This window comes from Gastrolobium bilobum, unplaced genomic scaffold (assembly GCF_033153095.1).
Source record: "Gastrolobium bilobum isolate Gb01-03AN ecotype WA unplaced genomic scaffold, APGP_CSIRO_Gbil_v1 utg10532, whole genome shotgun sequence".
In the NCBI taxonomy this organism is placed as follows: Eukaryota; Viridiplantae; Streptophyta; class Magnoliopsida; order Fabales; family Fabaceae; genus Gastrolobium; species Gastrolobium bilobum.
The window spans coordinates 110,293-133,136 of NW_026897440.1; the positions used below are offsets into that span (position 1 = coordinate 110,293).

A 22,844-nucleotide genomic window follows, 5' to 3' on the forward strand; every position below is an offset into this window, starting at 1 on the left:
ATAATTATTTTATTTACAAATTTTTACAAACTCATATATATATTTCTAGATATACACATTCAAGTATTTATACTCCTTAAAATACATAGTTGAGTTTGTAAATAAAAAATTCGAAAACATAACCCTTCCCGTATATATAATATTAAAAATAAAAACTATCGTTAGGTATTCTTCTATTATCACCAAAAAAATTCTTATGATTCATCATTCTATTAAATGCATTACGATAAAAAAAAATAACTGGGAATCCGTGACTCGACAATTATGATAATTATATTTAAGTAAACTCGTCTCGCAAGGATACCGAAAAAATGTAGAAAGAAAAATAAGATACAAGATTCGAGAACAAAAGGATAATGTTCGTCCTCTCCTCTCCGTTTCTATATGCTGAATATGCTTGCCTAGACTTAAAGAGAATATTCAGTTACATACCGCAAGGGTAGCACACTAGCATGTTTGGTTTTAATTTTATTTTGAAAAAAAAAAAATCAAAAGTAATCTCATTATACATGTGTGACTCAGGACCGATTCGGCCAATTGGATTAGGAAACACGAGTTGAGTGACGCGTATATTGTTCAAAACATCGATCTCAAATTCTCGATTACTCTGTACTCTTTGAATTTCATTTGGCCCAAATTGAATTGATGGGCAAGGCTTACCTATTCCTCCCGCTTAAATCTTTTGTAATTGGCAAGCAGATTTCTTTTGGTACATATTGAATTGCTTAGTAAGAAATTTTTTTAGTTTAAGCATCGCCGATAGGAAAATATTTTCAATACTACCGTAATATTGAAGATTCAGTATTTTTGCTAAAATGATGGGAAATTATTTTTTGATGGAAAGAGGCCAACTTATTATAAAACCAGGCACAAAGTCATGGTATAAGTAAGTCAGAGAGAGGAAACATAACGGGTAAAGGCATTGGAGTTGAAACGAACTATTATTGACCATTCAATCTTATATCTCTCGTATGCGTTTTAAATGCTATAAGAAACAAACAAATATGTCTCGATTAATTGAGTATGGCTAGAAATAAGTTATTCCATCTATATTCTATTTTGTGAAGTTGAATATGACATTTAAATTTTCTTACGCCAAGCACTTTTATATCTGATTAGTGCAATATAACTAATGGGTTGACTCAGGTATTTGGGTTGATGTGTTGTCTGTCAGATGCTTGTATAGTTGGCAAGATTCTTGAGCTGTTACTAGTAGTTTAGAGGAGACTAGGGATTTCTGTAAGACATTTCAATGCTGAAGTCTATAAGAGGTGTTTGGTAGAAAAGAAAGTTTTTTTAATCTGAGAAACCTGATTTCTTAAATTATGATGGGAAAGGCAGTTTTTCGGAAATGTTACAAAAAAATTGTTTGGTTGATAAAATTATATCTGGGACTATTGGGTTGATTTTATAAATGCTATGTTTGGTTGATAATAAAATATTGACGGAAATATATGTTGGAAGTATTCAAGTATGAGTTATAAAGAAGTACCACATCGACTAGACATAGACCAAGTGATGACCATATAAGTGCAAAAGACTCATAAACCTACAGTCTTAAGATTTTGGGTTGAGATGTGGTGTCAGCCCACCTATTTGGTTTATCGCTTGACCTATGGATGTATCTCTTGCAAAGGGTTTTGGGCTCCCCATATCATTTTCAACAATATATATCTAATTTATGAAATTAACCCTGAGGGACGATACTTTTGAGGTCATTTTACTCACTTTCTGTCTCTCTATTTTATCAAAACTTTAAATTTGTTGTTGTGTTTAGTCGTCTATTTTCATATCTGTGCACGCTCTCTGTTCGTAGCCACTGACCACCTCTCCGACCCGGTGATTGTTAGGCAGACATCTCTCTCTTGATTGGTCGGTCAACAAATACACCCTAGAATTTTAAAGCAAGCATCTATCCATCCAGTGTCATACGGGAACTCAGATTGGAGGTATCAATTTGCCACCATTACTTGGTAAGCTGTGCAACTTGTAGATCTGCGCCAACATGGCACGATGCAACAAAAGGGTAGAATAGTCCCAAAAATTCAGAAAAATTTATCCAAGAAACTAGATTGTGGAAATACCACATACTTTGTGGTATTTCTTGGTGGTATTTTGACCACAAATTTGCACTATAATCAAAATGCTGGGCGTTTGGGAATCATGGCGAAATTTTTGAATTTCCTCTACCAAACATAGATATACTATAATCTCAAGTGAGATTTATCATTCTAAAAAAACACCTCTACCAAACAGGCTATAAGAGTTCAAGTGTTGATGAGAAGATGGTTATACCTGGACTTAATGACTTTGTATTTATTGTAGATGAATGTTTGCTTATGCAACATTAATATGATTCCTATTGGTGGATAGTGGCAACCTTCTTAGATTAATTTTGGTGCGATAAAGAACAAATTCAATCCAAAAGCTTAAGATGTTGGATGATGACCTTTTTAATGATTTATATTATTCTTTAACATATCTCCTCATGCAAAAGTCATTTGAACTTGAAGCGTGAATATTGCACATGCCCAATTTTTAGTTTACCTTGTTTTTTATTTAATTCCAATAGAAAGTAAAGGGAATGACGATCGAACTCGTGATCTCGTAGTTATTGATACTTTGATATAATGTAAAAAAAATCAATTTAACCTAAATGCTTAATTTGTTGGGTGAGAATCTTTTGAATAATTTATATTATTCTCTAACAAGATGCATGTAGTCAATTTAAACCTTTGTAGCTGTTGCGGCATATAGATATCTGTCCTCTAGTCATTGTTTCATATGGGGGGTTAGGGTGTTATGAGTAGCTAATGTCGCATAACCCCAATTATCGTCATTGTTTCATATGGGGGGTTAGGGTGTTATGAGCAGCTAATGTCGCATAACCCCAATTATCTGAACAGATGGTAATATATACATATAGTTGAGAGATCTTCAAGTTATGCGAGATGACCACATTTCTCTCTTCACTAAGCAATGTTCTTTTTCGGCCTTCTTACATGTTGCAACAATAATCACTTACAAGTTCGTAAGAGGGAAGTCCAAATCGATATCAAAATGAAGAGACATTTTATGTATTCAAATCTCCCTCATCAAATTTTAATACTTGTGAAGACGTTAGAAAATAAATCAGAACAAATGAACATGACTCCACATATACATGTGCTTTGGATGTTACAGAGAAAGTCATTAAGGAAACATATTAGTAAAATTAGTTGAATTCCACTTTGCTTTTATCGTTTAATCCCATTTTTCTATAGGTAATATCATCTTATTGTATATGATTATACCCATTTTCCTTTTTGCACCTTCACATTAAAGTACACATGACTAATGTTAATGTTCTAAACTTCTGAAATATACAAGAGATAAGGACGCGTCAAACAAGAGAGTTTTGAGGCTTGGTTGCTAAAAGGTGTTGGTGCAACAGCTGAATGAAACGCTTCGGTTCGGACAATGCTAATCCCAATAGACGCACCTTTTTATTGGGTGCCTAACAATGGTCAAGTTAAGAACTTGAACTTGTATGATGCTTTGGATTATTTCGAGAAACCGTAACTTGATGATAAATGCCCATCAAGAAAGTCGAGCGACCAATGTGTTCTTCAAGACTCAAGAACAACCAGCTACAAAACTAAACAGAACTGATGTTAGACGACTTGTGATAAAATTACCTAAAGTGCAAAATAAAAATGCGTTTCATTAATTATTTAACGGAGATAAGTTATTTTCGGTGAGTATAAAATAACGTTATATAAGGGTAGAAATTAAGGTGTTTTTGTAAATATAATATATTACAGAATTATATTAGTCTTTATCATTATAATTTTTTAATCTTATAACTCAAAACGACATTATTTTGAGCTCATTGAAAATAATTTTATCTTCGGTAACACGAGAATTACTTTTTCATAAAATTAACCTTTAATTACATTATACTTATCTGTATATTAGCTGTATAAAAGGGTTTGTTGGCCGTACATCCAGTTATTAACTAGCAATAGTGCGGCCTTTAACTTATGGCCTCATCCAAGCCCTAGTTTAGTTGTTTACAGCTAAATTTACGTTTGCAGCCTAACTACTACAAAATAAATTCCAATAAATATATAGGTAGGTCCCACAGTTATTATCTGTGAAACAACCACGTTCTCTTTCATTCTCTTTCTCTCTCAACAGTTATTAGCCACCTGTTTCTACCGCCGGAATCACAACCGTTGATTCTTTCTTGGTCCATCATGCCCGTTGATCTTGCCGGAGATTGAAGAAAGAATAAAGATGGCGTGGTAGGATTCTACAGAGAGAGAGAGAAAGAGAAAGACAGAGACAGAGAAAGAGCAATGCCGTCGCCGGCGAAGACGCAGCAAATATTGGAGATCAACTTGATCTCAGCACAAGGCCTGAAGCCTCCTTCATCTCCCCGGCGAAGGCTCCAAACCTACTCCATCATATGGATCGACTCCTCCATCAAGCTCCGAACCCGAGTCGACAAAATCGGAGGCCAGAACCCTACCTGGAACGACAAGTTCCTCTTCCGCGTCACGCCGGAGTTCCTCGCCAGCGATACTGCCGGCGTTTGCGTCGCCATCTACGCCGTCGGAACCTTCCGCGACCACCTCGTCGGCACCGTTAGGTTTCTGATCAGCAACATCCTCTCCTCCGACGCAGACGCCGCCATAACCCCCTGCTTCAGCGCCTTTCAGATTCGCCGGTCGTCGGGGAGGTTCCACGGCGTGATGAACATCGGCGCCATGGTGATAGAAGGCTCCGATTTCCCGGCGCTGGATAAGATATCGGCGATCGGGTACCGTGACCTCATGGGAGAGAAGATTAGAAACCGCAGGAGAAAGACGCCGGAACCGAAAGCGGAGCACGCAGACGTGGCGGACGACGTTTCGAGCGAATCTTGTGAGAATTCTTGCACGGAGTCAGTGGACGAGGCGGAGTCTTCGACGACGTCATCTTCGTCGTCGCCCAGAACGACGGCGTTGAAAGAATGGAACGGAGTGAGGGAATTGGCGGGAAGGAAAGGGTTAACGGCTTCGGGATTGTTGTGCTGCTTGGTTGCCGAGAGGAGTGTCCACCACCTCAGTACAAGTAACCCCAATATGGAAAGGTAATAAAGGAACGAACTACCACTATTATCTCAACCTAATCCACCATTCATTCACATTCTCGTCTTCTCCATTGAACGATAGAGATCTTTCTTCACCGTTCCTTCTCTCTCTCTCTTTTTTCTTTTTCTAGTTTTTTAGTCTGAGACACTATCTACTCAGGTCACTCCTCCCACATGTCCTACACTCTGTTTTTTTCTTTTTTTAATTTTTCAGCTATTGCCTTTCAATTCAAACTCTCAAAAATATATAAAATTTAGAACAAAATAAATTCTTTTAGAGATCATTACTTTAATATATTTTATTTTTATATCATTATACAACTGAGGATGAGAACGATGAAGTTTTTTGGTAACATCTAACCGATTCTACTGCTGTTGGTCATTGAAAATTGAAGCTACATGATGAGTATATGGACAATTATTCCTCATTCATAAATCCATCTCACTTGATCTCAATTACATAATTGAAGTTAAAAGTCTGCTGCTCATTGATTTGGTTGGTACCATAGCCAAGAAACAAATCTTGGTTAGTAAATGTGCTGTGCCCAGCAATAGGGTTCGGCCTTTTCCAAAGGGTCAATATTTTGGGTCAATTTTGAATCTATTTTTTGTTTTTTGTTTTTTATTTTTGTGGTCAACAGTCAGTACTTAGAAACAAGTACTGAACTATATGAATAAATTTTTGATGCAATGGATGTAGATATTTTTCTCAAAATATATATATATATATAGAAAGAAATAATCATAAAAATAAGGATAATATAATTATTTATTTATTTTTCATATGATGTGATCGTTACAGCTGACAATATTTTGGAACCGACCACCAATATCTTTCTTAGCCTATGGCAGTTAACTTGGAAAAGACAAGAATATGGGGTTTCTCTAATCTTATCTCGAAAAAGTAAAAACTATAAGTCTATAACCCATGAAAGGGAAACGTAACCTCGAACCAAATGTAACAGCAGTTCTATTTGAATTTCACAATATAACAAGTGGGATACAAGGTATTCTGGTTCGAATTCCATTTAGGTTAGGCAATGGAGATGCAAGGGCATGAAGCATTGTTAGACACAAATGAATCTGTATATGTTAGTAAACTAGTCCAAATTAATATAGCTTAATCACAATATATATATATATATATATATATATATATATATATATATATGATATTTTCCTAAGAAAATGAAAAGTAATACTTTTAGATTTATTTATTTTATAAAAAAAGTGTTCCTATTAGCTTTTTTCTCTTACATTTTGCATTTGAAGAGTCACAATATTAAATAAAGAAAAGTTTAAATACCATTATGGTATGTCTTTGAATCATATACTCTCCTGTACAACTTTTCTATCATGTAACCCCCTATATTTTTTATCCAAGTCTCTCCGTAATATTGTTACAGTTTCGAATTAATATAATTATTTTATCCTTCTTATAAAGATATGCTTCAACTATGTCATTTTCTTCCCGAGCTTTGCAAATGTGTCTTACCATATAATTTTTTTTTTTAATTTCACACAAAATTTGGGAAGTTCCTATAACAAGATAATGAGAAAAATAACCAATCAAGCCATTAAAAGCCAAACTTGTATAGTTGAGCCATTATTTTTTGGCACAAAATTATGCTTCAATAACTTTAATTGACATTTACTCTATAAAATACTAATCAATCACATAAAGATACAATTAACAGTATAACTAGTGCACTCTACAACACACAACTATAAAAAAAAAAATTGTTTATAATGCAACTATAAATTTATTTATTTTTTTAAATAAAGTACATATTTAAATTTCTATATTCATTTTTATCTGGTGATTAAAGATAATTATTTTCAATTTTTTTTGGGCATATATTCCCTTTTCTCATAAAAAAATCTTTGGCAAAATTTTTTATAAGCTCTAACAAATAAAATCAAGCCCGTCAATCTGAAAGCTTCAATCTTAACCTTGATTTAGTATAGGTGTGTAGTTGAGTCATTATTTTTTGGCACAAAATTCTGGTTTAATAGCTTGAAATTTTATGCATAAAATATTTGCATTAAATTTTGTCTGAAAATTCATTAGCTTAACACGAAAATTTCACAAATTTTATTTTAAACTGGAGAAATTTTGTATGGTAAAATTAAGGGTGTTCAAAATATCCAAAAGAACCAAACTGATCCATAACCAAACTGCTCTACATTTTAAAAATCGGTTATTTTTAAAAACCGGTTTCATATAAAACTGCATTTTATTTTATAAACCGGTTATTTACTAAACCATAAAAATAATTGGTTATCCATGATTATCTATAATCAAACCGCTCTATAATTAAATAACAAATAATATTATCTTTTATCATACCTATTATATTCATCAATTGACTCAAACTTCCAAACAATCTGAGTCACATAAAGGCCCAAACATCATTTCCAGTTGCAATGTCGAATGATATAGACCCTACCAATCTGTCATGAACCTTCAAATACCTATTAGTTTAGGGGAACAGTGACCATTGTGCCACTGTTCCCACTGTTATTTACCTAAATGCCACGCACCTGAACTTTTTTCCCAAACTGCCACGCGGGCTAGTTCGCTGGGAGTAGTAGCAAACTAGGCATGATGATGTGTCAGTAAGCTGGTGGTGCTCAAGTTCGCTTGTGTCAGTAACGAACTTGGGTGCAATAAAGCCTGCAACGTATTTTGAGTTCGCTGCCTATGCAAGCGACCTAGATGGCACGTGTCTGACCCCAACCAAGTTCGCTGGGGGCCAAGGCGACCTAGGTGCCACGTGGCAGTTCCCTAGAAGTATGTCGCCTTGGTCAGCAAACTACTTGCCGACAGTTACAGGTCGCTAGGCCATAAAGCGAACTCAGTGTTATATTTAGACCCCCTTCCTCGATCAGTCATTCATTCTCGTTCATTTTCTTAAAATGAAATTTCCATTTCTGTGTGTGAATTCTATTTCAGTACATAATGAGTGAGAATAACAATGATGTAATATGCCTTCTATATTACAATGGGAGAGGATATTTTGGACCGAACGGTCAAGTGTTTGAAGGAGATACGAAGATCTTCTGCATGAGTCCGCGTTACAAATATAATGAGCTCAAGAAAATAATATACAAGAAGTTTAGATTACAACGAGGTCAATCCTTGTCTCGACTGATTGTTAGATGTGCTTCTGGTAACCCCGTGCAATGGGTTGCTGTGGAGGTGGTTGAGGATGAAGATGTGTCACTAGTAGTTGATGCATTTCGACAGCATGGAGAGTCCTCATACATCGAGTTATATGCGGAACTAAACAACGGTGGAGAGGCAAACACTCAATGTTTCATCCCTACCAATCACTCCATAGACATTAACAAAGCGCCGGAAGTAGATGCAGAAGATATGAATGTGTCACCCCCACCATCATCTCCCCCAATAACACAACCTTTAGATGTGATTCATGCCAATGAAGTAGATGATCCATCGGGGCATACTGATAGTTCCGAGGAGGAGGTTGATGAAGGTCTAGTCTCTGACAGTGACTCGTCGGATACAGACGTTGATGGTGATTTCGAGTTGGAAACGTCCACTGCTTTGGTTGAACCGATTCCATCACCGGGTATTATTGGTGCGCATGACCCACCACTACTAAAACTAATTAAAATAATAAAACAATTAAATTAAATAGATTAATTAAGCTATAAAATATTTAACTACTTAAATTAACATGCAATTACTAAACTATTAATATTAGAATAATTCAAATAATAAAATAAATAATATGTCATCTAACCTAATGTGTCATAACATTAATCATAAAAGTTATCTTCTTCTAAAACCTATAAATGAATAACACATATAAAACAATTTATTACATACATTAATTAAACAATATGTTATTTAACTACTAACATTAAAATGTAATTACTAAACTACTAATATTAAACTAATTAAAATAATAAAACAATTAAAATGTCATCTAACCTAATATTTTATGTTACATATAATATATTAAACAACAACTAACTAACAATAAAAAAAGAATAAAAATTAATCAAATTATACATCACTAACCTCAAATGAAGACAAAAAGACCAAATGAGAGAGCAAGAAAATTAAGACAGAGAGAGAGAGAGAGAGAGAGAGAAAGAAAATGGGGAGGGGGGACGCGGATGGGAAGGGGGGAAGGGGGGGTTTATATAGGGGGAAAAAGTAACCGTTGGGCACAGGTCGCCTGCGTGGGCAGCGACCTCTCTTGCATGCACGCCACGTGGCCTGGCTGGTCAGGCATTAATTGCAACAGAGGTCGCCTGCGTCAGTCGCGAACTCTGACACCACCAGGAAGCTGACAGTTCAGCATCACGAGGTCGCTACATCTCCAGGCGAACTTTTGGTAAAATTGTTTCTTTGCGTGACATTTAGGTAAATAACAGTGGGAACAGTGGCACAATGGTCACTGTTCCTAGTTTAGGTTATAATTTTCAGTTGTTTTAGCACAGCGATAGCAATAAACTTTAAATTTTAACTGTTTTGTTTTGGATATTGTGAGAAACATACACAGTACAAAAACGCCTAACTTATTACAAAAAAGAAAAAAAAAACGCCTAACTAAGTTACATTTTATATTCAACATGTTATTCAAAAATCATTCATGCTGGACATGATTGAAGTTTATTTGCTTTCTTGAATGAAGAGTTTCTTGAAGAGTTACAATTTTTTTTTTATTTTGAGAATGAAGAACAATTTTTTTTATAATTTTAAAATAATTCAATTGTTCTTCTACTAATCACTCTCAAAACAACGTGAAACAATTTTTATAAGAATCATTTCATCCGGAGAGTTCTAAAACAATGAAGATTAATGCAAAAAATAGTTGGTCAACTACCTATAACCGGGAGAAACAAACGGCTACTTATAAAAATAAAACAATTCATCGAAAACCGATTTTAAATTTGTTAAAAAATCGATTTTGAACTTGATATCCGGTTTATGATTTATAACCGGTATCGATTTAAAACCGGTTTTGAATTAAAACCGGTTTAAAATCGGTTTTAAATCAAAACTGGTTATAAACCATAAACCGGTTTTGAAACCGATTTCAAACCGGTTTAAAAAATTAAAACCGGTTTTAATTGAAGAAAAACGGTTTAGTTTGAAAACCAAACCGTTTAAAACCGGTTCGGTTTGATTTTTGTTAAAACTGATTATGAACCGCTCCATGCACACCCCTAAGTAAAACATCCTTGCAAAGTTTGAAAAAGAAAAATGACACATTTGTAAAAAAAGAGAGTATAATAGTCCTATTAATTGAAAACTCTAACAATATTAATAAGGGACTTGGATGCAAAAAAAATTTATATATATATATATATATATATATATATATATATATAGGGATAAGTGATTCAAAGATAAATCACACGAGATATTTGAACTTTCCCTAATAAATAGGAGCACCAAAATTTTATTAATTAGAAAACCGAAAGTGTTCTCTGATTTTGTGCCTTTACATCAAAATATGCGCTGGAATTAATTTATTAATTTGTTGAAAAACTACGTGCAATTGATGGATCCTCTTGGAACATTCAACATTAATCGCAACTTATAGTGCACTGTACATTTATATATGTGCTTTTATGTTTATCTCAATTTATTATTAGTGGGTCGTTTTCAACTTTTATATGCCTTGATATGGATCTATACATGGTTTCCATTTCTTATTATGATTTTCCAATCAAATGAAATGGAACTCACAGACCTATCACACGAAGAGATTTTGTCCCATTAAAATACGTCCAAGAGTTGATGATTGTACATATCAACTGTATTTCTTCTTGTGCAATCACATCTAATCCCACCATTTTGTGTTGGAAGGAACCATGCATCATGAAAATAAGTTGCACGTTTTCGTTTACTGTCAGCACGTGGAGTAATTGGCACCGATCAGGGCGCAGGCCGATAACTATATATAATAGAAAGGTAACAGGTTCAGGTCCAATCTGGAGGAGTAAAAGTAAAACCATGTAGCCTAACTATGCCTCTGCGAAAGCACAATCATTTGATGGAATTAGCTACGACTAATGGCCCCCAAGTATCAATAATGTGGATTTAGCCACGGCTTATGGCCCACAAATATCAATAATGTCGATCCATGCAAAGCATGCGAAGTTGCCATCTATAATTATATTGGCTGGGATATGAAATCACTTGGATATACCTTTTGAGGAGACGTTTGGTTGAGGAGAAATTTTTTGAATACTAGGAAAATGTAATTGATAGGGAAATGGTTGGAAAAAGAGTTTGGTAGAAAAATGTAAAAAAAGTTGTTTGGTTAGAAAAAATTAGGTAAGATTTATAAAGTCTATGTTTGGTTGTAACTAAAAAATTGATGGGAAAATATCTTCAATTTACTAAATAAGCCTTGATCACAAATACTGTTGCAATTGTTGCCTATCTCTTGTAGCAACAACATCAATATTGAAGAGGGGAACTGAACTTTGTACTTGACAAGGAGATCCACAACATTAAACGTTGCTGCAAGCTCTACCTGATGTTCATCTTCCAACCATCTCTCGAAAGCACAAACTCCAGATTCTATTGTTGTCTCAGAACCAGACTGCATCAGTGGTATAAGGGGCTCTAGGCATTCTGAGGCAACTGAATCTGCTCTGATCTTGCTATTACCAAAAAGAATAGAGCATAGTTGTGCAGCATGGCTCTTCAGTTTCAATGATGATGAAGAAGGCAATATTTTATACAAACTTGTGAAGTGGGTATATTTGTCCGGTCCTTCATTCTGTATCCCTAATTTAACCAGATATCATGGAATACCACATGAGAAGTGGGTATCTTGCATACTATTTTTTGTCACTTTTTCCACACAATGCTAAAAGGCTAGGCAACTAAGATAGGTAGACAAATTTTGTATTCTCTCCTACCAAACATGGACAACACATAATACCACTTTAAGAAACCTAGGCATCCTCTCAAAAAACATGTACCAAACACCAACTCAAAGGTATAAAACGAGGGGTGTTTTGATGACAACATTTGTCTTTCCTAGTTGTTTGGAAAAATAATATATCTTCTACAAAATCAAATTTTACCTACTCTTGAAACGGGAATCCTCAAACTAAACAAATTACCTACTTTAATTCAAATATAAATTCACTTTTAAAAGTTTTGTCTTAATAAAATAGTTAATTCTCGCCGTGTCACCGGTGGCGCACCCAGAAAAAAAAAATTATGTGTGCACATTTAAGGCGGGGTTTCGGGGGCAGCGCTCCCGAAGATTTTTTTTTAAAGAAAATTTTAAATGTATTAAAAAATATATAAATAAGAAAAGAAAATTTTAACTTAAAATAAAAAATTAATAATGTCAACAAAGCTGTTACAATAACAAAGAAAATAAATATAGTTCACCAAAAAAATAAATTAAATATAGAAAGTTACCTTTCATTGAGACTTGTCGAATTACTACGAACCTACAATTTTTTATCCTCCTTCAGATTTTAGATAAGATCCCGATTTTAACTACCATGGTTAGGCTTATGTTTACTTTTTTTCTTTTCAATCTTCCTAATTTTTTTTTTCTTTTTACTTGATCTAAATCACCCACCCCTTTAAAAAAAAAAAAAAAAGCTCAAATTTTTGTGTCTACATGTGCAGGTAACATAGTGAGTCCACCAGTGCGTGTCACTGTATAGGACCTACCTAGCTAGCTAACCAATGCGAACCCCTTCCCATCAATTGAAGGGGTTGACCATATTGCTATTTTTTAAGCAAAAAATTACCGGATTGTCACGCCAAGAAATTTTTTTGCCAAAATATCACGTTACAATCCCGCTGGTCTGACAAGTGGGAATGGTCTGGACACGTGTCAGCGTCTGAATGGTCAGGACACGTGTCAGTGTCTGAATAGTCGACCATTCTCGTTGGGCTGCCCAGCTATAATGATAGAATGCTAACACGTGACAAAAATACAAGCATTCTCTGGATGTCTGTATTTTTGTCACGTGTCAGCATTCTGTCATTCTAGCTGGGCAGTCCAGCGAAAATAGTTGACCATTCAGACGCTGACACGTGTCCAGACTATTTTCACTTGTCAGACTAGCAAAATTGTGACGTGACAATTTTACAAAAAAAATTTTCAACACGACAATCTAGTAACTTTTTATTAGAGGGGTGGTAACATTGTCAATGTCCCTCAACTGAAGCACTTTTTGCACCATTGCCAAAGTCAAAGTGGATGACTCAAACAAGCAGCATTAATAACAACCAAAATCCAGTCACCTAATAAAATTGCTTCAATTGTCATCGAATAAAATGAAGATTGTAAGTAGCAGGTTTGAGAACTTATTTGTCCCTTCCAATTATTTTCTTCCTTCGGTTATATATATATAATTATGCGCTTGCTTGGTTGCATATCTCATACATGGTTAATTTTGCTTTTTTAAATAATTTATAATAATAATTTTAACGTTTTAGGTGACGACGATGGCGCATACCTTATATCATTACATGACAATTTATACAAGCAGTAAGAAAGAGACAAAAGCTATAAATTTTCTTTCTCTTGTTAGTCGATGTAATTATGACATAATTTGTTGTATTATGTGTTGATTGATTGAGATAGATTCTATTATTTAATTTACCCCGAGATAAGAACGTCGAGCTAGCATCTTCCAGCGTGAGAAGGTATTACCACAGGTATGGTTAATTAATTGAGTTTGCTTAGTTTAAAATTAATTAAATGATGATTATGTAGATGGTTATAAATATTTTATTTTCTATTAATATATAAACCCCTTTATGATTTGTGCGATAACTTTTTTATTTAGAAAATTCCAATTTCTTGTTTCATCACTTTTCTTTCAATGTGCTCTCATCTTTAGCGTGTTTTCCGACACTCAAACACACAAAGGGTTAACATTTAATCAAATGAACCATATTGAATTGTCGCTTTTATCGATTTTTCACTTCCACTAACTCCTTTCAAGACTGTGAAAGCCTATATCAATGCATATCTTGTTGTTTTCATCCGACATGGACGCACTGGCGGACTCACTCTATTGCCTGCACACACAAAAAATTGAGTTTTTTTTTTAAGGAGTGGGTGATTTAGATCAAGTAAAAATAAAATAAAAAAATAAGAAGATTGAAAAGAAAAAAAAGTAAACATAAGTCTAACCATTGCAAAGAACCTTGGGATACACCACCCCAAAAGTTAGCTCAAGGAGTGAGAGTGCCCAACATATTAGTTTCTCATCCAATCAATGTGGGACTATAACACGCCCCCTTACGCAAGAGCCCTTTCGGTTAGAAGCGTGAAAATTGCACAGGCCCATTTTTGGTTTACCTTTTTGTGCTTTTTTTATTTTAATTCCACTCTTTAAAGCGGGGGACGGTGAGACTCTGATACCATGCAAAGAACCTTGGGAAACACCACTCCAAAAGCTAGCTCAAGGGGTGAGAGTGCCCAAGGCCTTATAAAGGCCATATTAATTTCTCATCCAATCAACGTGGGACTATAACACGCCCCCCTCACGCAAGAGCCCTTTAGGGTAGAAGCGTGAAAATTGCACAAGCCCATTTTTGGTTTAACTTTTTGTGCTTTTTTTTATTTTTATTCCACTTTTTAAAGCGGGGGACGGTGAGACTCTGATACCATGTAAAGAACCTTGAGATACACCACCCCAAAAGCTAGCTCAAGGGGTGGGAGTGCCTAAGGCCTTATAAAGGCCATATTAGTTTCTCATTCAATCAATGTGGGACTATATATCTCAACAGTTAAAATCGGGATCTTATCTAAGATCTGAAGGAGGATAAAAAATTGTAAATTCATAGTAATTCGACAAGTCTCAATGAAAAGTAACTTTCTATATTTAATTTTTTTTTGTGAACTATATTTATTTTATTTGTTATTGTAACAACTTTGTTGACTCTTGATTGTTAATTTTTTTATGTTAAGTTAAAATTTTCTTTTCTTATTTATATATTTTTAATACATTTTAAAAAAAATCTTTGGGGGCACTGCCCCCGCACCCTTAAATGTGCACATATAATTTTTTTTTTTCTGAATCCGCTACTGCATGGACGTGTGCTACCTTTGAGAGGCTTTTTTTTTTAAATAAAAATAAAAAGGGGGAAAATGAATAATATTATGTACATAGTTATTGGAAAAATAATAATTCTGTTTTACTATTATGTGAAATTTCCCCTTCAAATATACATATAGTAACGGTTATTATGGTAAATCACTATAAAAGTAGCATGTCGTCTGTATCAAATAAATTACAAATTGTTATCAAAAAAAAAAAAAAAAAATTACAAATTTGTTATGTTTTGCGCAAAAGCTTTGTAACTTTTTTATATTTAAAATATGTAATTTAGTATTTTCAACTAAAATTTAATTTGTTGCATACAAAATGATATATAACTTTTCACATTTATGCATAACAATATAAGTTTTTCTGTTTAATACGGATTCTTTTATATATTTTTTTGCATTCAATACGGATTTTTTTAATCGCATACAATAAGAGTGGTATTTATTATACATTTATCGTTGTTTACCTAAACAGGTATCTTAAGTAATTAGTAAATTTGAATTTACTGAAAGGGGAACTTCAATATTCTAGAAGTAGATTAGTCTCATATTCAAATGTTGCATCGAAACTTGTTTTCCTAAAATCTAGCTGTGCTTCACTAAAAGTCCACAAAACTACACGAGTTTCTCGGGAAAGAATTTTGTGAAATTGGATTTTCGTATTACTGGTGAAAGTGACGAATCGAGAAGTAAAAAGTAGATAAGATTTAGTTTATTTGGATCATAAATGTTAGGTTGAAATCTCATCGAGCAAAATGATGAAGTGTATGAATATATAAGATGATCTGCTGTACTGTAATTAAGGAGTACATCTTTGATGTTATCGGAGTATGTATTTCTTTATTAAAAGTAAAAAATGGTGATGATTTAGGAGAAAATAACAGAGAATAAAATGATAAAAAATATTATTATTATTTTTAAATTAAATAAATGATGTACTGAATTTTTAATACTCCTGTAATACTGAAGATATTTTCGTAATTAAGCTAATAAGAAACATCGTTTTCAATGTTTGGCCAGAGTGTCTCTTTTAATGCATGCCATGCTTTATTTTTTTTATTTTTTCCGAAATGTATTTGGTGGGTTTTCATTAAAAATTCTACACATAACAGGACAAAATCAATCACAGCGTTGAAACTGATATTGGAGTGGAGGTTTTCAATAAACTATTAGAAGTGAGGCCTGACTTATTGTGCACAATGTGGCGTGGATGAAAAGAACCTTCTGCTTTAATGGTGCTACCACTACTTACTCCTTTTTCGGCAATTCTTGGTTCAATTGTACACACCCTCCTTCAGCCAAGGGTCCTTCCTTCGAGTCCTGATAATCGAAAAAATAATGTTGGAAGAGCCATGCTCATATAAGTTTTTTTTTTTTTTTTGGTACATGCCATGCTCATATAAGTTTAACAGTGCTCAAATCAAATTAAATTGAATTAGACTTAATTATGTGTGATTTAGCCAAATTCCCAGTAATCTAATCAATATGAGAGATGCTTGTTTTTAATAAGAAATTAGAAATTAAACATATAAAATATAGATGCTTATAAGCAAGTTTGTGGGTTAAAATCGTATTGATGAATTAGTTTAGGTACGAGAACGATGGAAATGAAATTGTGAGAGTATGGCTATAACAGATAGTTCGCAGCTTTGTTCATAAAAGTTACTTTAGCAAAGAACTCCTTGGGATATGTTATTATGTCTATTTTTTTTATATTTATCTTATTTATTTATTTATTTTCAACATTGTTATAGTAGAATCTCAATAGAAGATAGAAAGAATGAAAGTTAATTGAAATTATAATCTAACAATATTAGAGATGAGTAAAGAAGATAGACATAGAAAATAAATAAGTAGAATATCCTATCATTTTGTAACTTTGTTCTAAAATATTAAGAAAACAAAGGGTTTGCAACATTGTTATAAAAAGTTGCACTATTAAGAAGTTTACAATTTTGTCCACATAAATTGTGGTAGTAGTAGTAGTAGTAGAAGAGGGTTTGCAATTTTTTCTCCACGAAAGTTGTATCGTAGTGTTAGAGGGTTTGTGGTATTTTCTTTTAAAAGTTTGATTGTACTGTTTATAGATTTGCTCTAATCTTCTTATATGTGGAATTGGGTACACTGTGCCCAGACGTGATAAATTTGTGCGGGGTTTATTTGATACTTGTCCTTAATCATAATTATTTATCAAGTTCATTTAGAAAGAATTTGGTATTTTCCCAACATGTGATATTAAAATCGATAGTTCGATAAACTCGATGATGGTAGTATGGTACGATCCTTTGCGTGTAATAATGGAGATGAGGTGGTTGCTTACCAAACAAAAAAGAAAAAATGAGATGAGGTGGCATATCTCATTATGAAAAAAATTTAATATATAACTATGCGAGAAGTGTTTGTCATTTTAAATGACAGAAAGTTATGTCATTTTAAGAGAGATATAGACACAGAAAATTTGAATTTTAAATTAAAAAAACTATCCATTTTTTCTCTCCCATGATTTCCATTTTTCTGTGTTTATCTCTCTCCTAAAATTACATAACTTACATCATTTAAAATGACAAACACCAAATTCTATAACTATTGCAGGACCGAACATTCGATAACCAGTGTAATCATCATATTATATTTACAAATTACATTATATTCTCTCAGGAGAACATTAAATTACTCTATGTTTTCCCAGAAGAACATAGAGTAATTTGCAAAAATTTGTAAACGGATCAGTTCCCTATAATTATATAGTTTGGGAATATATAATTATAATATTAAAATTATTTTTTTCCTAAAAAATTATCACCAACACAAAAAAAAATAAAAAATTTAATATTATAATTATATATTTCATAAAATACATAATTATAATATATCTTAACATTGAATACTCAATGAAACGGTTATATTGAAAATGTTGTACTCGTTATGATAGCGGTGCATGTATGTGTAGAAAGTCTTTTTGTCACGGAGTTCGAAAATATGTTCTACATAATAACAGTGGAAGCATGGATATTTTATTAAAATATTTGCTTGACAATATGATTTTGAAGATTTGATTATTATGATTCGCAATAACGGTGGAGATTATGAAGATTTAAAGATTTTGAAAAATGTTAATGGATAATGGAATTTGGATTAAGATAGAGATTGTTGGATTTGACCGAAATTCCTATTTCGAAAAATGTTGATAATTCTTTATTTTCTTATCTAGATTCAACTATAATACTAAAATTTGTAATAAAAAAAAAAGATAAGATACGAGAGATATGCAACATATGAGATACATTTAGGAAGTATAATTAAAGGTCATAAAGAAGGTAAAAAGGTATTTGCTTGTTAAGCAAATTCTTGGGAGATATGAAGAATTGGTTGGAGTATGTGAACGAAGGATAAGAAATTATGAGTAGTGTAGTGGAAGAGGTTTGGCTGCTTTTCCGTTCAAATTTTACATGGTAATATTTTTGTAATAGATTTGATCTCCTTTGATTTGTGAATGTAGACATAATGAGCCAAACCAAGTTAAACTTGTAGGTAAATGAAATATGGTATTCCCTAATACCCTAATAATGAAAATAAATATTTTCCAATAAAATTAATAAATAAGTATTTGATGATAATTGAAACATCAATATTCATCTCATAGTGGGGAAAAAAAATTAAAATATTACTATTTTAATAAATAATTACGAATTCATAGCTGTTTCGAAACTATCTACGAATTTATTGCACTCATTCACGCTAAAATTAGGCGTGACTATTCACGCTCAAATTAGGAGTGACTCCCAAGGCATTCACGCCTAAATTAGGCGTGACTCGTCTGGTGTTGACACGTGACACAAAAAATTAATAGTTTAACCGTAAAATTTTATAAGGCCATAACTCTTGACTCGGGTATCCGTATGAGGTAATTCTTTTTTTGGTTCCACATAACTTTTCGAGATCTACGCAATGACATCTCATCTGATATATTTTATCTCTCACAAACACAATTCAAATTTGTAACAATGATATTATAAAGATAGCACCAAAGTGGATTAACTCATCTATAAATACGATGGCACCAAATTTCCTATTAAATACAAAATGCAATCAGCTCTTATTAAATACAAAACGCAATCAACTCTTATAACATTAAATTCAAAATTCAAATAACCTTCAACAAATTTATTTGAATTAGCGACAATCTGTAACCAACTCTTAAAATTACAACGCAGTCAGCTCCTATTAAATACAAAACACGATCAACTCCTATTAAATACAAAATGCAATCAACTTATTGGAGGTTATTTGAATTTTGAATTTTGAATTTAATGTTATTGTACCATTATTGGGCGTGAATGAGTGCAATATATTCGTAATTAGGTTCAAAACGGCAACTTATTCGTAATTAATTATTAAAATATATACAAATTTATATAATATTCTACCAAGTGTTTATAATATTTATTTAACTATTTTCTTTATTAACACATATTTTTCAAATTAATTTTTGAGTTTGAATCACAAATTAAATCTTTATTTTGTTTTTCTTATTAATAATAATTTTTTAATTTTTTTTTTATAATACACTATATAATACAATTATTGCAAATTTGAATTGTGTTTGTGAGAGATAAAATATATCAAATGAGATGTCATTGCGTCGATCTCGAAAAGTTATGTGGAATCAAAAAAAGAATTACCTCATTCAGATATCTGAGTCAAAAGTTATGGCTTTTCGAAGTTTTACGGTTCGTAAGTTGACATTTTTTGCCACGTGTCAACACCAAATGATTCACGCCTAAATTAGGTGTGAATGCCTTGGGAGTCACGCCTAATTTGGGCGTGAATAGTCACGCCCAATGTTGTCAAACTCGAGTTTCTATGTAGAAATGGAAAGGGGTGGTAGAAACGTAAAACGTAGAAACGACACGAAACATAAAGTTTCTACTACTTGACGTCAAGATACAAAATTATATATATATATATATATATATATATATATATATATATATATATATATAGGGAAATATAAGAATCATGTTGCAGGAATGACACTGTTCATTCCTGCAACAAGGATACGGCGTCGTATCCTGACTTTGGTCTGACTTTTTTTTTTTAAGCGTGAGACCCACACTTGATTTGTGTGTGTAGGAAAGTGCTCTTGTCATGTCAAATGACAAAAAGGGAACCCATATATATATATATATATATATATATATATATATATATGTGAGATCATTTGACACCAGTGTCAAATTTAAATTTTGACACCTCATCTAAGAGTCATTAGATCAAAAAAGATCAATGGTGTCACATGCTTACAAATCAGAGTCGTTGATCTTTTTTTATTTAATGGTTCTCCGATGAGGTGTCAAAATTCAAATTTGACACTCGTGTCAAAGGATCCTACCTCATATATATATATATATATATATATATATCTCATAATGAACATGTGTGTTGAGCTACTTATCTATCTAAAAAGAAATATATATAAATATCTCATAATGAACATGTGTGTTGAGCCACTTATCTATCTAAAAAGGAATCTTTTTTTATAACCAAGTATCAAAATTATAAGCAGTGATAACTTACAAGTAATGGATAACCAACATGCTCTAACTACTTCATACACTTTGCAGATTTTGGATCATCGCTTAACAGGATATCATTCTACTTCTTTCAAGGCACACAATGATCAAAAAACACAAAATGCATAACTTATAATAGAATTGCAGCTTTATAGGACATAATTATGAAAGACATATATACAAATAAAAAGATATCAAGATATTGTGCATATGATTTGGGAAAAATGAAAAATTGGTTTTTTTTTTGTAAATTTCTTTTTTTGTAAATATTTTTTTTAAAAAATTGTTTTAAGTAAAAACGTAAGATTTTACAGATTTTACACAGCATCTTTACCAGTTTCTATTAAGGACAGATTTTACTTGCGTTTTAACACGCACCACTCTAGTACGTTTTTACGTTTTTATACTAGTTTTTGACAACAATGGTCATGCCTAATTTGGGCGTGAATGAGTGCAATAGATTCGTAGATAGTTTCGAAACAGCTATGTATTCGTAATTATTTATTAAAATATTAATATTTTAATTTTTTTGCCATGAGAAAAGTATTTGTCCTTTTAAATAAAACAATTTGTATCATTTCACTTTTACAAAGAGGCAGAATCCATACTTTTATATTTTTTTGTTCACTCTGTATCCTCTTTATCGATCTCTTTCTCTCACTTGAAATGACACAACTTTACATTCTTTAAAATGATACACACTTTTTTCTTATACCATATTATCAAAGGGCTTTATTAGTCTCCTTTCATATAAGATAGTTATCTCATGTTGTGGAGAGAAAATAAGTGGATCCCACAATTAAAAGAAAAAAGAAAAAGAAAAAAAGAGGATAGAGTGCGAAAATCAAAGTGAGAAAGCATGAGAGAAGTTATCTGATGTAAAATGACAGTAATATTTTCCATTATCAAAAGGGTAATAACTAGCAATAAAAACAAACATGTTGGTAAAACTTTTTCAAATGGCTCCCACCATTATATGGCGCATCGAGGGGTTGTTTGTTGACATTGTTTGTCCTGATTTTTAGCTGTAGCAAAAGCAATTCAATGATTAATTAAACTCAGGTTAGTAGTCTAGTTGTAGTTTAGATGCTCATGTGACGAGTCGCTTGCAGCTATCAAGCAATAAACGCATATGTTTAGAACATAACTTAATCTTAAAGCTGAAAGCATAAAAAACGTTACAGAAATTTTTGATCATTTACGAAGAAAATGTAATAAGTTGGCGACAGGGAAAGAAGGATAGAGGCGAAGACTTGAATCAAATTAAAGATGACATAGTAATTAGGTGAAAAAGGCCCGAAGGGCCATAAATGCCTATTTGCATCCAGCCGTCAGATTGATAATTCAAGCCCACGGCTTCTTTTTATGGTTTTAAAACTAAAAAGGGAAAGAAAAATGAATGGGGACAAGGAGAAAATAAACAGAATAAAGGGAAAAGGGGGAAATGGAAGAATAATAAAGGGATATTACCTATTGTGGTAGTGGAATTTTAGGTAATCTTCATATGTCCGCAAAGTATATTCCTCACATTGAGAGAAAAGGGAAAATGGTGTAACAGAGTCCCAATGGATTGTAAGAGACTTAAAAGAGAAATAAAGTATAACAGGCTAACAGCGTGACTCCAAATGGAGATTCTGAGTACGATTCCATGTTGTAGAAAAATAATATGAAAAAAAAAATGTAATGTTGCGCTTTTTTAATTTTTTTAGGTTTATGCAATAACATTACTTTTTTTTAAGAGCATAAAAAGTTTTTATCGGTTAAGTAGCAAGGGGTTTGTTTACCAAAAAAAAAAAAGTAGTAAGGGGTGTCAAAAATTAACAAATTTTTTTATCAAAGAGTTAAAAGAAAAATTATATATCTAATATCATATTTTAATCCAAAAGCAATAATTCTTTGTGGTCTTTTCTGAAAAAATTCCAATGTCCTTAAGTATGGCTTTCAATATTAATATGTAGTAGAAATCTTTCAAGTACTTACCAAAAAAATAAAATCATTTCCAGTATTAACGGATTAACAATCAAAAGTTAATTCTCCACGTGTTGAGATATGTAGTCCCACATTGGTTGT

General features: G+C 32.6%; 1 protein-coding gene across 1 annotated transcript; it reads left to right on the top strand.

The window, feature by feature from the left end:
* The first annotated feature begins 4,159 nt into the window (after positions 1–4,159).
* Positions 4,160–5,206, top strand: LOC133306977 (uncharacterized). The gene has a single exon (XM_061507396.1). It carries the CDS (start codon positions 4,341–4,343, stop codon positions 5,118–5,120), a length of 780 nt encoding a protein of 259 aa, XP_061363380.1. The 5' UTR covers positions 4,160–4,340; the 3' UTR covers positions 5,121–5,206.
* The last annotated feature ends 17,638 nt before the right edge of the window (positions 5,207–22,844 follow it).

Coding starts and splice junctions, on each gene's coding strand:
- LOC133306977 (XM_061507396.1), top strand. CDS start 4,341: ATGCCGTCGCCGGCGAAGACGCAGCAAATATTGGAGATCAACTTGATC.